At 40.9% G+C, this 14,757-nt stretch overlaps 1 protein-coding gene across 3 annotated transcripts; it reads left to right on the top strand.

Annotated features, from left to right (window-relative positions):
- The first annotated feature begins 2,559 nt into the window (after nucleotides 1-2,559).
- On the top strand, nucleotides 2,560-14,557 carry tlx2 (T cell leukemia homeobox 2). Of its 3 annotated transcripts, XM_041048569.1 has the most exons (5): nucleotides 2,560-3,735; nucleotides 10,063-10,275; nucleotides 11,046-11,283; nucleotides 13,374-13,554; nucleotides 14,088-14,557. In XM_041048569.1, exons 1-5 carry the CDS (start codon nucleotides 3,219-3,221, stop codon nucleotides 14,097-14,099), a joined length of 1,161 nt encoding a protein of 386 aa, XP_040904503.1. In that variant the 5' UTR covers nucleotides 2,560-3,218; the 3' UTR covers nucleotides 14,100-14,557. The 3 variants fall into 3 exon arrangements, with proteins under 3 accessions (XP_040904503.1, XP_040904502.1, XP_040904504.1); XM_041048568.1 differs by lacking the exon at nucleotides 14,088-14,557 and having other exon boundaries at nucleotides 13,374-13,869; XM_041048570.1 differs by lacking the exons at nucleotides 10,063-10,275; nucleotides 14,088-14,557 and having other exon boundaries at nucleotides 13,374-13,869.
- The last annotated feature ends 200 nt before the right edge of the window (nucleotides 14,558-14,757 follow it).

Raw genomic sequence — 14,757 nt, 5'->3', positions numbered from 1 at the left:
GTTTTACTACTCACATTTACAAGTGATTATCATAAGCCAACAATATTCTTTAAGTGGTTTCTCTGTTCTCACCAACTGAATACTGGTACAGTTGGTGAATGTGTGGGAGTGAGTGGTCTGACAGCTTCTACCTCCAAGACAACAACAGAAAGCCACGCAGCTGCAAACGAACACAGAAATGAAACTTCTCACCATGACTTTGATCAGAGTCAGTCATCACATAGTGGGGGAATCCTTTCGTTTCAAATAATAACAAGGACACCAGAGTAAATCTGACCCCACGATTGTAAAAATCAACAACATGGAGTTCAAATCAGACAAAGGACCCAGTTTATTATATATAAACCCAGGAATTAAACCTTATTGTTCAAAGATACACGTCTTTGCCTGAGCTACACATAGTGAAAAGGCAATAATTAAAGGAATAACAAGTAAAAATTGAAAAGTGTAAAATTGCGGAAAAGACGTTACGTTTAAGAATTAAGAAGGACAATCTAAAGATCTAAATATAAACCAAGGTACGCAATATACAGTACAACTCAAAGAGTATGATCAGACAGTGTCACACAGAGATAACACAAAAACTCTCCTTTTAACATGTAATCATTTATTTGGACCAGTAAGATGCGTCTGTTGATCTAGTAAAGCTTGGGAAACCTTGTGCTGCTGTAAACAGGCAACTTACAATCAGACATCACGTCTCTGCTGTTGACATCACCAACAGGGTGAGATGTGTTTCTCCAAAGAGGCTTTCAAACATTATTTTCCGCCTTCCTGCCCATAGATCTTCCTGGTTTTTGCATAAACGGCCAATTACCTCGTCAGTAAGCTGATCTGAGGCTCAGTGCATCCTCGCGTCCCTATTCATTTTATTGTAACGCGCAAATATAAACAGGCCTAATGGCAGCTACACTCGCGCTGCTCTCGTCCCCGTACCGTTATTGATATGGCCTTGAATTCACACAATTGATTTTTATGCTTCCCTCTAGCCACCTTGTGCAGTTGAGAGATATCTTTATTCGCACAGAAAGTGAAATAAGTGCGTAATAAAACGGTGATATATTAAATTCGTTTTTCCCCGTGTCGCGGTTTTATTATGAGCCATTTTTCATCTTTATTGAATTGAGACCCTGGCGATCCGCGTCGTCGCTTCGGGCGGAGAAAGGTTAAATAATTTGTGCAAATCAGCACCGCCGCGTTTCGCATTTGGCCTCATGATGTGACTCTCGCTGCTATTTATTTGTTTAATTATCTATCTATCTATCTATCTATCTATCTATCTATCTATCTATCTATCTATCTATCTATCTATCTATCTATCCATCTATCTATTCGATTCTGTTCAATTGGAGATGAAAAGCTTGTTTTACACCTGAGCACACCGTTGTTCCTGTACACAGGCTAAATTTCGCTTACTGCTGGGTTTACATTTCATTACTTTGTGATAATGTACCTTGGTCTCGGCCTATCAGTGGCTTTAAATCAGGCCTATACTCTGCACGCTTCCCGTCAATATCAGTGGATTTATTGCTTCATTGTGCGTAACAGTGCAACAGCTTATTGCTTCAGCCTGGCTCTCTCTCTCTCTCTCTCTCTCTCTCTCTCACACACACACACACACACACACACACACACACACACACACATAAATCTGCTCCAGTATTTGTTGTATCCTGTAGGACACAGTGTACTGACGTAACCCGCCTGTAAAATTAAGGGGACACCGTTCAGGCCCATTCTCCAGCATGATCAGCGCTCTGTCTTTACCTGATCCCAGTGTCGGTGATCCCGGGTACCAGGAAACTCTAGGGGTCCTCGAACGAGTTCTGTGAGACACCCGTGTTTCATTGCTGCCTTGAAGTGCTCACCTGCTGTCAAGTTCTGTGTCAAATCACGTCCAACAGCAGCAGCCTTCTGAGGTGGCAGAGAGCTCTCAAAGCAAATCTTATCAAATAGAGGGTTCTCTGGAGGCCCGGACATGAACGCATTCAACCACAGTGCGTTTACGTTTTAAACTGTTTTAAACAAAAAAACTCAGCAATACTCTGAGAGAACATGGACACACACATATCAAAATTAACTTCATATTTCCAATGATAAACGTATTGAAAACACCAAATAATAATCATAATAGTGAATGAATGAAAATATCACTATTGCCATGGGGGAGGGTTTTATAGTGGTGGCACTTATAGTGCTTTAAATAAATGACCCTGCAACCACACAGTCTTAATGTAAATCTTAAAAGTAATATATCAAACATGAGACCAAACTCTGTAAGATAGACGTTATTCTATAATCTGAAATATGTAGACGAGAATTAAGGAAAGTATTTGACCCGGGCCTCAGCAGCACTAAAAGGCACAAACCCTCCTGTTTAAATCCAGAAAAGCTGCAGAAAATAAAAAAAGCTGCGGTTTCTTTAAGATATCCGAGCAAAACAACTGTCCTGCCGGGGAGGAGGGAGGGAGAGAGTGAGTGAGTGAGGGAGGGAGAGAGTGAGGGAGGGAGTGGAGGGAGGTTTGGCTGGATGACCGAATGGCAGCTTTTACGCAGAGGGTTGTCTCACCTGCTGAAACGCACTTCACCATTCAGCCCAACAGAGTCATCTTTCGCTCACACCTCCAATTAATACCCAGCCTGCGAGGTCAGCGCTTCGTTTTCGCTTCTCCGGTTTTGTTTTGTTTTGTCTCCTGCTTTATTTTGATGCGACGAGCTTGGGTATCCTACCATGCCCGTTGCGTATGGATCGTCTGTGCCAGAGTAGGCGAACAAAGCGCATCGAGCCTCTCCAGAGAACTGCCTCCCCCCAAAAAATCACGGATTTTTTTTTGTCTGTAAGTACTCAGGATAACCATTTAGCGTCTTCGGTTGTTTTTCTTGTTGTTAGGCTTCCTTGCGTCTAGTTCAAGAGGAAAGAACTCGCTGTTAAAGATGGATACGCTCTTTCTTAGCCCGACGGATAGGCATTTAATTTAGGGAACACTCGATCCCACTGTTGGACAGAAATAATGGCAAGATTTTGGATGGCGCTGGACTCGTTATTGGTTTCCTGGGAGTAGAAGAGGCCTGTGTCGATCCTTGAAAAAAAAAAAAAAACAGCCCAGCACTGCAATATACATACAAACATTTCTTTCCCCAAAGCGTGAATTACCAGATGACAAAAACACACCCGTGTACTGAGAAAATACACTGACAAACACACAACCGATAAAACTATGGAGCACACCGGGATCGAGGAGGTGAACCAGACGCACCAGCAGCAGCATGAACCCATCAGCTTCGGGATCGACCAAATCCTGAACAGCTCGGACCAGTCCAGCGGCTGCATGCTGCCCAACCGGACCGGCGACCCGGATTACGCGCTCGCCTCCAACGTCTACAGCAACGGGTACAACAGCGTCTACAACCCGGCCTGCTCCATGGCGGCAGCGGCGGGTCTGGCCGGCTCCTACAACGTCAACATGAACATGAATGTCAGTATGAACATGAACATGAACGTTAACGTGAACTCGGGCGGCGCCGGTGGGGTGATCCGGGTGCCAGCGCACAGGCCCATGCCACCTCCGCCACCACCGCCCGCTGCGGCTGCGCCACATCCGCCCCCTTCGACGCATCCGCCGGGCATCGGACCCGGCATCCCCTCGGTGCCCGGGATGGGGATGGGGAATGCGGCAAACTTCACTTTCCCGTGGATGGAGAGCAGTAGGAGGTTTGCCAAGGACAGATTAACAGGTAAAAAAAAAAAAAAGAGTTTCTTCGTGATCCTGAAACACCTGTGGGCTGATTTGTGTTTCACGTTAAAACAGATGTCGGCCAGAGGAGTAATTAATGTACACACCATCTACACGTACCCTCACCTGCATTTCACACCCTGATAAATAAACCCAAAGACTCTGCACAGAGCAGCAGTATTACTGTATATTTTCCTCATGGCCGTGCAGGTTTGAATTGTGATTTTTCTGACATTTGTGCTGTAAACAGGCCCCTGAACGATAAAGTGTGCAGGCTAAACTGGGCCTAATAGCTCGACAAAGTGGAGCTGGTGATTTCATCTTAAGGTTGTAATCTATAACGAATCGTATATGCACACACACAGTCAGTTTTATTAAGCTGGAAGGGCAGCCTGATAAACGAGAGGAGAAATTGACATGGACATGCTGATGAATCAGTATTGGACCATCACTCTCCATTTACAGCGGATGACGGATAACGACGTTCCCCGTTTTTTCATGAGGATGAATGATTTTTTTTTCTCCTGCGAGCCAATCGAGAAAGCAAGATGAGGCATATTAGTAACAGCATATGGCAGGTTAAAACCTATATAGCAATGAATATTATCCTGTTATTATTGTTATTATTATTGTGATGTTTTCACAGTTTAGAACTAATAGTGGATATTATTTTTTTAATTCAAGAAATTATTTCATTTTAACTTCACATACTTCAGTGCAATACATTAAAATAGCTTTACACGCGATTAATCAGTGAGCTATTAAAGACTCTCTCTTTCACTGGACCTGTGAGGCTCAGGCTGAAGATTTCGACAACCCATTTTTTTTTTTTATTATCGTCTAAAATTACTCAAACTCATCGTTTTCTTTCTCTGTAAGCTCGTGGATTTGAAGACAATGCAAAAAACATCTGAGAGTATAGGCTCAGTAAATACCATGACACTGCAATAACACAAAATAGGACAACAATAGCTTCTTTGTAGACTCCATGCAGACCTTTAGTTTTAAACTTAATAACATTAGACTTTCTTTTCCTCTTTTTTGAAAAAAAGGTAATAAAGACAAAAACGTGACAAATGACCATTTTTATAATTAATATATTAACAGAAATAAAGAAACTAGGACTCATAATTACGCTTTTCCACATGCCAGTCAACTGTTGTCTGTGGTGCAAATAAAGTAACTGCTCACATGATAACGTTTAGTATTAATTCAAACGAAGCGTCAGAGACAGAAAAGAACATTTTAATCAATTTACTTGTTTAGTTTTACACATTGATCACGCTGATGAGCAGAACTGACAAAGTGCCTTTGGTGGTAGCATAAAAATAACACGTAACTTTTACAATCATTCAAATCAATCATAAAAAATACAAGAATATAAAAACCTGTATGGTTGCTTCCACTATGTCAATCAGACTTTATTTTATGTAAGATATATTTTATTTTATTTATTTATTTTGGTCTTTTGAAGGGGGTGGTTCCACTGTTTTTTTCTTTTTCTCATGACCTCATCGTTATGAAGATGAAAATGAAGAACATCATGACCCCCCCCCCCCCCCCCTCATCCCCCCACCTCTCCACGCATTAAATATTCACTATTCCGTTCTTTCGAGCTGATTAATTATTAAATACTGGGGGACGATATGTCAACTGCAAAAAGATACAGTGTAAATAGGCTTATCAATTTTACTCATAGTCACCGAGGGCCTCTCGTTTAATTTCTCTCAGCTTTGTGTCGCTGTAATTATTTCGCAGCTTATATCTTTCCACCGTATTGATCAGCCAAAGATCAGCAGCAGCAGCATCACACACACACTCACACACACACACTCACACACACACACACATGCACACACCATCCAGATTCAGCCTGCTCTGTTTTCTATAAAAGACCGTAAATCAAATAGACTATCATCTATCCTGATGGGCAGAGAACCATTTTAAATGTTTCTCCCTGCTTCTTGTTTTTCTCTTCGCTTCCCAAGTTGAAACCGGAGGAGAAAAAACGGCCCCGCGCAGCTTTACACAGCTAAACATGTTGCCAAAGGCTCCCAGCTCTGGCAGCCATGGGAGGCTTTTTATTTATTTATTTTTCGCATGGATGTAAACGAAACCTGTTAAATTGCGCAATAGATTTCCCCCGTTTTTCACACTGACATGCGTCCTCGTGGCCTGAAGTCACGTTAGAAATCGTGAGAAGTTTTATCAGGCTGAGGCAAGGGATTAAGATTTGGGGCGTTAAAGGCATCAATTAATCCACGTCTAAAAATAAGACGTAGCCTTTTATGTTGATCACCAGCTCTTCTCTGTATTTACTCAGGGCGCGTGGGTTTAACCCTGTACATTTTGTTTATGTTTTTTCTCATGATTATTATTATTATTGTAATTACAATTATTATTAGTAGTAGTTGTACAGTATAATTGTGGCCACAGCATTGTCATTTCGCTGTGCGTCGTGTCCTCTACTTGATTTTACTAAACTTTAACAATTTTTAGTCAAGTCTAGTTTAAATGGCAACATTTAGATGAGATAAAAACATATTTAAAAAAAAACTGAAAATAATGAAGTCGTTTAACAATAACAATAATTTTAATAACGTGAAACAAACGTTAAAAAAAGTGTTTTACAGCACAAAGAATTTTAAATCATCAAGTCACAGCTTGGACAAACACGTATATTTGCTTATGCAAATGAGAAAATATAACGATGGCCAAACACTAATCTAATCATTTAAAAAATGCTCATTCATCAATAATAATAATAATAATAATAATAATAATAATAATAATAATAATAATAATAATAATGATGATGACAGACGATAATGTGGATCGTTTGGGCACCTTGGCAGTAATCTGAGCCATAATACAGCATGTGTAGCTCTACAGGCCACATAGCACCAATAAAAAACATAATTAAACCCCTTTTTTCTCCGGTAAATCTCTGTCTGGGTTTTAATGGCAGCAGAGCAGAAAAATGGGACTTTATTTCCGTGTTGGACCCGCTCCTGTCCTGGTCTTTCTAGCTGCCCTCATTCTCGCCGTGACAGAAGACAGTGTCCCTGCCTTTTGTCCCGTATAGTGTAATAAATAGCAATATATGTTCATGTTATATTTCAATATCCCCTTTAGAATCCTTCACGGATATATTTATTAGATTGCTACAAAGGTAATATCCGCAGTGGGGAAGGGAGGCGCTGTCACCGAGAAGTGTTATTAAGTATAAGTGGTTTTATTATGGGAAACATATTCTCCACGGTAGCATTTTATTTTTTGATATGCTTATGCTAAATTGTATTACCCAGGCAGCAGATTTAGTATTCCAGCCCATTTTCGGTTTCATTTGACGGAGGTGAACGAAAAGTCAAATGATTTTGCATCATTTTTGTGTTTTTTTTTTCTTTCTTGTCATTTTTTTAAGGGAACAAGATTTTTCTCTCTTTTTTAAAATAAATGGTTTAGTCTATAAAACACAACACGACCTCTACCTGAGTAGGATGTTTCCACAGCCTCTACACAGATGCTTGATTCACTGTTTAACTGTTTTCCAGGCTGTACAGGAAAACTATTAATAATCAGGAAAAATAATTAAGTATTAAAGCAATATTTAATAATTGAATTTACAGCCTGCAGAAAATGCTTAGGGTTAATGTAAGATACACGTTTTTCACCCCAGTCATTATTTAGCTCATTGAATTTAGACTCTACAGGAAAAAAAAAACACATATATATTATTATCACAGTGGCCTGTTTGCTCCATACGCTGCCTTTGATATTTCTGTGTGGACTATTGATGTACAACTGGGACAAATTTTGAGAAATCTGGGCCCAATCCTCCTTTGTAGATATACCTTTAAAATTATACATATTGTTTTTTTGCCTACAATATTGTAGGGCCTGGCTATTATATAGTTACAGCATAATGAAGACATCTGATACAAGAATACAGGAATATTATGAATTATAAGAAGATAACAAGGTTTATTTTGATTCATGTTATTTCATTAGGCCTGATGCAGTTGAGCAGGGAGAGTCTTTTCATTTGGATGCTGGTTTAAAATCAAACCAGTGCTGGACCACACAAGCTCAAACGTCACATCAATGTTGGTCTATATATACACAGCAGTTTACAGCCCCAGTAATAATAGAAAGGAATAAATCTGAGGGTATATCATATCCTGAACAGTCCTTGGCTTACACCCTCAGTCAAAACATTAAACATGACTCATGCAGTATCCATAGCATCTTTGTATCATATATTTATCAGTGGTTTGCACATTGTGAAGTGAAGCCTTGCTGCAGTTGGCAGGTCCAAGGGCTCCTGCTGGGTTGCCTGTGAACATGCTTGTATGTGCCTGGTCCATTAGTTAGCCTACAGATGGCCTGAAATAGCCACCTAATGCAGTATTATTCAGCCAGACCTGCCGCTGGAAGAAACAACAGGCCTGCTCGCTCTCAGCATGTAACCCGTGAGGCTACACATTGCAATGAGAGGCCGACCAAAAAGAAACAACTGCTTTTAAATGCATATATTGTATAGGTACCATAGAATGATCATGATGAGAATCTGGGCAGGAATCACAGGAGATTTAAAAAAAAAACAAAAAAAAACATGCCATGCAGTGAAATAAGGTTCCCATAAATTCACCATTAAGGTTGACACAGGTGCTACAGTCCACTGTGGAATATGGAAGAAACATAATGGGAATTTTGTCACTATAAACTTATGATTAAATAGCATAGGTTCCTGTCCAAGTCCCAAGAGGAATATTTAAAAGACACAATTACTATTTTTACTATTATTGAACATCAGAGCAGATCATTCATAATGTGAAACCTGATCATAATAATGTTATAAGACTATTACCACAGGAGGTTAAAAATAATCATGAGAAGAAGAGAAAAAAAGATTTGGTCACTATAAATCCAGCACAAAGGACAATAAAATGTAGTGAGTTTTCATTTCAGGCACTAAATCTTTGTTGCTAATTTACACTCAGGCTGACGTTAACTTTATGTGACCGACGGTAACAGCACATTGCAGTGATTTGTCTTTACTTTACAAATCATTTGCTTGTGTACGCCTCAATTTGCCACTCGTGTTCAGCACCATCAGGGGATGTCGGCAGCTCCCTGGAAATGACTGCCGAGCGCATAATAGCTTCATGTTCCATTTTCCATCCAAATTGTCATCATCTGTGTGGCAAATGAATTTTCAGGTCGCTGAAACTCTGAGAGCAGCAGCAGCAGCAGCAGCTCGTGGCCCTCGGGGGACACCTATGCAGATGTTTTCATATTCATTTTGGCTCCTGGTGAGCTTTTCTGACAAAACAAAAACAAATAAACACCCTGTAAGACAGCAGGCAAAACAGCTTGCTGGGGAGGAATGACACAAAGATACAGAGAGAGAGGGAGAGAAAGAAACAGAAACTGTTTTTTTTTTCTTTCCTCGTTGTTGATTTTCAGTCTGCTTCAAAATGAGAATGTGGCTAGGGAGTGGATCTATGGCCAAAAACGATCTCATTACATTTATCGATCTTCTGTTTACCCATGGCTGACAAAATAGACAGGATTCATAGATATTTTATGATGCAGAAGATAAGTTGTTATTAATACCCAGATACCGTGAGATGTGACAGGGAGGCACAGATAGAGAAAAAAAACACAGTATAGACTCACACAGTGATTATGTGCAGCTTATGTTTTTGAAAAACAACATTGACAAAGCAACTGAAAAGACACAAAGCAGTCCAGTCAGTACATGTGTACGCAAGATCAGTCACGTAAAGTTACTGTTACAGGCTTTAATGGGAAATGCTTCATGTCTGTATGGAAAACATTTTGTGCAAAAATTGAATATGTTTGATTGATGTGATGGAAAAAAAATATACAAATAATGTATAAAAACAAAATTACAAAATTGTACTTTGTTAGTTTGAAAGTCTGTGAGCAGAGATTAGTGGTGACATTGTTTTAAGCAGGTTAACATTGTTAAAGAGGTCATTAAATCATGTTTCGACCTTCGTCACATTGTCATAGGATGACACTGATTATCTGTTTCCTGTTGGCCGACCAGTATGTGCTTGATTTATCTTCGTAACTCTGCTAGCTGTCACTTATTTTTCCAAATGGAAGATATCTCATTTTGTAGCAAAACCTCTTCAAATGCTAACTTAAGAGACCAGCAGTAAATAACGTTAAGGTAGACTCTGTTCATCATTCAGGCCTCCTTCATGTGATTAGCTGCTATGCGCCGGTGCCTGCCCGGCGGCAGCTGCTGCTGTGCTCCAGATGTGGGACCTCACTGTGTCTCCCTTTCCTTTAGGGGAGCAGGCAGAGGAGAACCGAGCCGGAGAGGCCACAGGGGGGCCGGGGGCCACCGGGTCCCTCTGTCCTCTCCCCAAGGGAGACATCGGCAGGGTCCCTGTCTGGAGCACTGTGGAGACATTAGCCAAATGCTATTACCCCGAGCTCGCTCACCTGCGAGACGGCAATGGCCTTCTAGCAGACTATCCTTTCCCAAAGGGGGCTTGCCCAGGTGAGTCACCCTCTCCCCCTACTAACCGCCTCCCTTACCTCACCCATTTGTGTCACAGCTGATTTTGAAGTGCATCCCTCTTGTGTGCCGTGCAAAGAGTTTTTGATCAATGCCAATTAAACAGTGAAATGTTTCTGTCTTTGTGAAGATTTAAAAATGATTGTTAGAGTGTAAGTTTACATTCATATTTCTACTGATCTTTTAATTAGAGGCCAATTTATCACCAGCTGCAACCAATACCTTACTTTAAGTTGTTTTTGGAACTTGTTCTGCACATCCCAGCTTTCTGAATGTCCCTCTATATGACTTTTCCTTTGACTTCCTGTGTGTACAATTCATTGTGCTATTTGGTTTTCAAAATCTGGCAGGGGAATTGTAGTTGTAATTACATTTATCTTCTTCAATTGGCAGCTTCTGGGCCTCCTCTTAGACTCCCCAGCCAAGCACACTGGCTTTTCCACAGTTAAGACAAAATGGACAATAATTGTGTTTATAATATGAGCATATACAAACAAAACCTCAAGGGAAATAAGTTTAGTCTTCGGACGCACAGATCATTGCAATTTAGAAATGGAAATAACCACTTACACTAACGAACATTAATCTTAAACCCTTTAAGTCCAAACACCTCAATTACTTATTCTAACCTTACTGCTAATGCTAACACTGACTTTTTTTTTTAAACAATGACGTGCATGGTGTTTAAAGATCCAATCCACTGCAAACACAATGCATAATGCTTACGTTTTTTTTTCCTTTCCCATTTTCAGCTGCCCTCTCGCCGTTCTCTGTGACCCGGCGCATTGGCCACCCTTATCAAAACCGGACGCCGCCCAAGAGGAAAAAGCCTCGCACCTCCTTCAGCCGAGTGCAGATCTGCGAGCTGGAGAAACGTTTTCACCGGCAGAAGTATTTGGCGTCGGCTGAGCGCGCCACCTTGGCCAAGGCCCTGAAGATGACAGATGCACAAGTCAAGACCTGGTTTCAGAATAGACGGACAAAATGGCGGTAAGATTCCCTCAGCGCACTGTTTCACTTGGAACATGATTTGGTTCACTTCAGCATCCTCTAGCTGTCTGAAAGTAGAGAGCAGTGAATCCAAAGCGTCATAACTCTCTCTTCCACATGACATATTCTGCTCATTTTTTTTCTCCCACATGATCTACTTAAGCAAAACACACAAACAGGCCGTGGTGGATTTTTCATAAGCTGTTTGTCTTTATGAGTGCAGGATGTTCACTCAGTAGAGCCACTCCTTCCAATTTTTCTTGCGCCATAAATCGACGGCAGTGAACGCGTCTCTGTTTTGCTCTCGGTCCAAAACGCTCACTTGTGTTTTACTTTAAACAAAAGTAAAACGGTCCACAGCTGAAACGTTGCACAACACAACACCTATTTTGCTTAGCTTAGCTGCCAGTCGAGGCCAGTTCACTTGACCAAGCACAATCACTCCTGAGCCTCCTGAAAGGCCTTTTAGAAAATTGCTGTCCAAAGCAATACTGAAACACTCACAGGAGGAATTGACTGCCAAGTCCATAGACAGAAAAAACACAAACACACTCCTTCACTTCATTCTAACTGTTGTTTATAGCCATTTGGAAGTAAATGAGTAGGAAATCAAATTATGATGCCCTGCCTTTAGTTAAAGGGGCAGGACGCATGTTTCAAAGGCACATTACAAACAGCTAAATTACCTAAAGGGTTTTAATGTTTAAATGATCCTGAAGCTTTTTTTAGGATCAGTTTTGAATTTGATAAAGATAGAAAACACTTAACTGAACTGTGTTTTTGACTGCTTAACATTTATGAATTAGTTTATTGGCTTGTTTGTCTCAAATAAATATATAACATTGAAATATAATTTGATCTCAAAAAAAAGAATAAAATTTAAAAGGTATATTTAAAAAAAAACCCTCTTTAGCACTGAAAAAAAGCAAGATACATTTTTTCTACTAACTGATGTAATAACAATGAATTTGCTTAAAATAAACACAACCAAACTGAATCCAAGACTGAACGACTTGTCACGAGTAACGAGGGAATTGGCTTAACTCGTTTTTCTGATTTCCTACTTTTGCTGAGATTTATGCCTTTCCCTGTAGTGTGCACCTGATAGGATGAGCATGAGGGATGTCTTTGTGTGACGACTACGCTAGTAACAAGAGGATGATCAAATCAACAGGCAGCGAATAAGATTATGATAATGCTGTTAACAATAATGTGTGGCTAATGGATGGAGGTTGGTGTGCATGAAAGAGTGTTTTAGAGGTGTGCTTCTGCCTGTGATTCCTTCCTGCCATTTGTATTTTGTTGTTAATTTTGACAGCAATCATTTCTTTATTATAGTGTGTGTTATTAGCTCCACCGCCATAATTTCAAAAGAGCCTAATACATTCTTCATTGTGCCTTATTGTGTAATGCCGACAGGGACCTCTTCCATTAAAAGAGCACATCATTTTAAGCATGCTGTCTCTCTGTGTGTTTCAGGAAAACACACACACACACACTACTTTTTGTCACTGCAAATGCTGATATCAGCAGTTACTGACACAACATGCAGGGTGTATGTTACTGTCGACATATGCTGCGCTGAAAAGACAAAAAAAAAAAAAAAGACAGATGCAACTTTTCACCTTAAGGCAGGAAGTGTACTGTTCCTCCTCCCCCCTGCATTAGTCACGTTCCCTCGCCAACACCTGTCACTCATCTTGATCAGCTGTCATGTAGCCTGAAGCGGGAGAAACTGGCACATGCGTTTAATAAACATACAGTAAAAGCAGCCAATTTGCAAATGAACAGGTTTCATTAGTAATTTTTTGACGAGACTATTTTAACTGCTTTTTCTTTTTTCCTCTTTCCTTATTTTCTGTGCTTTTGCTTCCCTGCTCAGTGGCTGTTGCGCTGACATTGGTAGCCATGAAAAATCTGCCCCAAAATCTGCAATCGACTCTGAAAAAAAATATGTAACTGATATGTTTCTTCTCAGTGTTGTTGTATGTGGCATTACTTGATGTTGTGTACATGCCCCCATAAAAATAAACACTACACAGGTCTTAAATCCTCCTCTGCTCCTTGTTCTTGTCTCTCCATTCACCCAGGAGACAGACTGCGGAGGAGAGAGAGGCAGAGAGGCAGCAGGCCAACCGGCTGATGCTGCAGCTTCAGCAGGAAGCTTTCCAGAAGACGTTGAGCCAGCCTCTGCAGCCGGACCCACTCTGCCTGCACAACTCCTCCCTCTACGCCCTGCAGAACCTGCAGCCCTGGGCAGAAGACAATAAGGTGACCTCCGTCACCTCCGTGGCATCCGTAGTGTGAGCGTGTGTGTATGTGTGTGTCTGTGTGGATAGGAGAGAGGGTGAGAGAGAAAGAGGGAGGGAGGCTCAGAGGGAGGAATGAAGCTGGGAGTGAAATGCGTGTATCAAATTGTTGTCAGTGTGAATGGACAGAAGGGAGGAATCTCTTCATTCTGTCTCTGACGTGGCTGACGTTCAAAAACGCAGCACCATTATGGGATTGTTATAGATACAGGAAGATGATGCTTGCTTTGGAAAAAAAAAAAAATTGAATGGACACTGTGCTTCCTCACTCATTGATCGTTACCAGCAACATGGTGGGGGAGCATGTGTAGAGAGAGAGACAGATATCTGTTACTGCCAAGACCTACAAAACACTGTATGCGGACTTCACAGCACAGGAGCCGCACTGACATTGCTGGTTGTCAAAATTAAGCAAATCTACAACTGTTATCTTGAATATCTAAACTATGTTGAGTCAATTTCCTGCCTTACACCAAGTTTCCGCTTTCCCTTCAGCTGTCGGTCTAAAAGAGAGGAGGGCACTTTATCCCTAAGTGCCAGGAAACAAATGGACACCTCTGTACATGCCCAACTATCAAGACTGTCCCCTATTTTGCCTCTGGATCCCTTACGAGGCGGCAGAGACTTTCTGCCACAAACGGCAAAAAAAAAGACCTCCTGTTTTTCGCTTTTGACTTTGTACAACGTAGTAAATGCATGTTTCAACCCTTTTCTGTGTGCACTCGGATGTACCATTGAAGTCAGCTGCCGTCGAGGTGGAGCTCCTCCCCAACCGCAGCGTTCAAGTGGTAGTGGATTGGTGGAACTCCTGATCACGGATTCCTCATTATGTTCAATTTAAAGGTGTTTTATATTAAATGATATTGTGACTTTTTGAAAAGATGACAAACCTCTCTGTTCTTCTTGCCTCTTCTTGTCCTCCTGCTGGATTTTTGCCACACACTGCCTGTTTGTTGTTTGTCACCATTATGAAAACCATGCAATAATACTTTATGATTTTAGCGAGGTAGTTAGCCTCATGGGATTTAGCTATGATTACGCATGAAAGTTTCAAGCCACCCAAAGGTAAGATACCATCAAATTGCATCAGGAGGACGGCACAATACCTATTTTTTTTATACATAAAAACTGACGACTACGGCTCCCATGTGTGAATGCGAAGCAG

The sequence above is a fragment of the Toxotes jaculatrix genome, chromosome 10 (genome assembly GCF_017976425.1).
Source record: "Toxotes jaculatrix isolate fToxJac2 chromosome 10, fToxJac2.pri, whole genome shotgun sequence".
NCBI classification, from domain to species: Eukaryota; Metazoa; Chordata; class Actinopteri; family Toxotidae; genus Toxotes; species Toxotes jaculatrix.
This window is presented reverse-complemented; position numbering and strand designations above follow the sequence as displayed.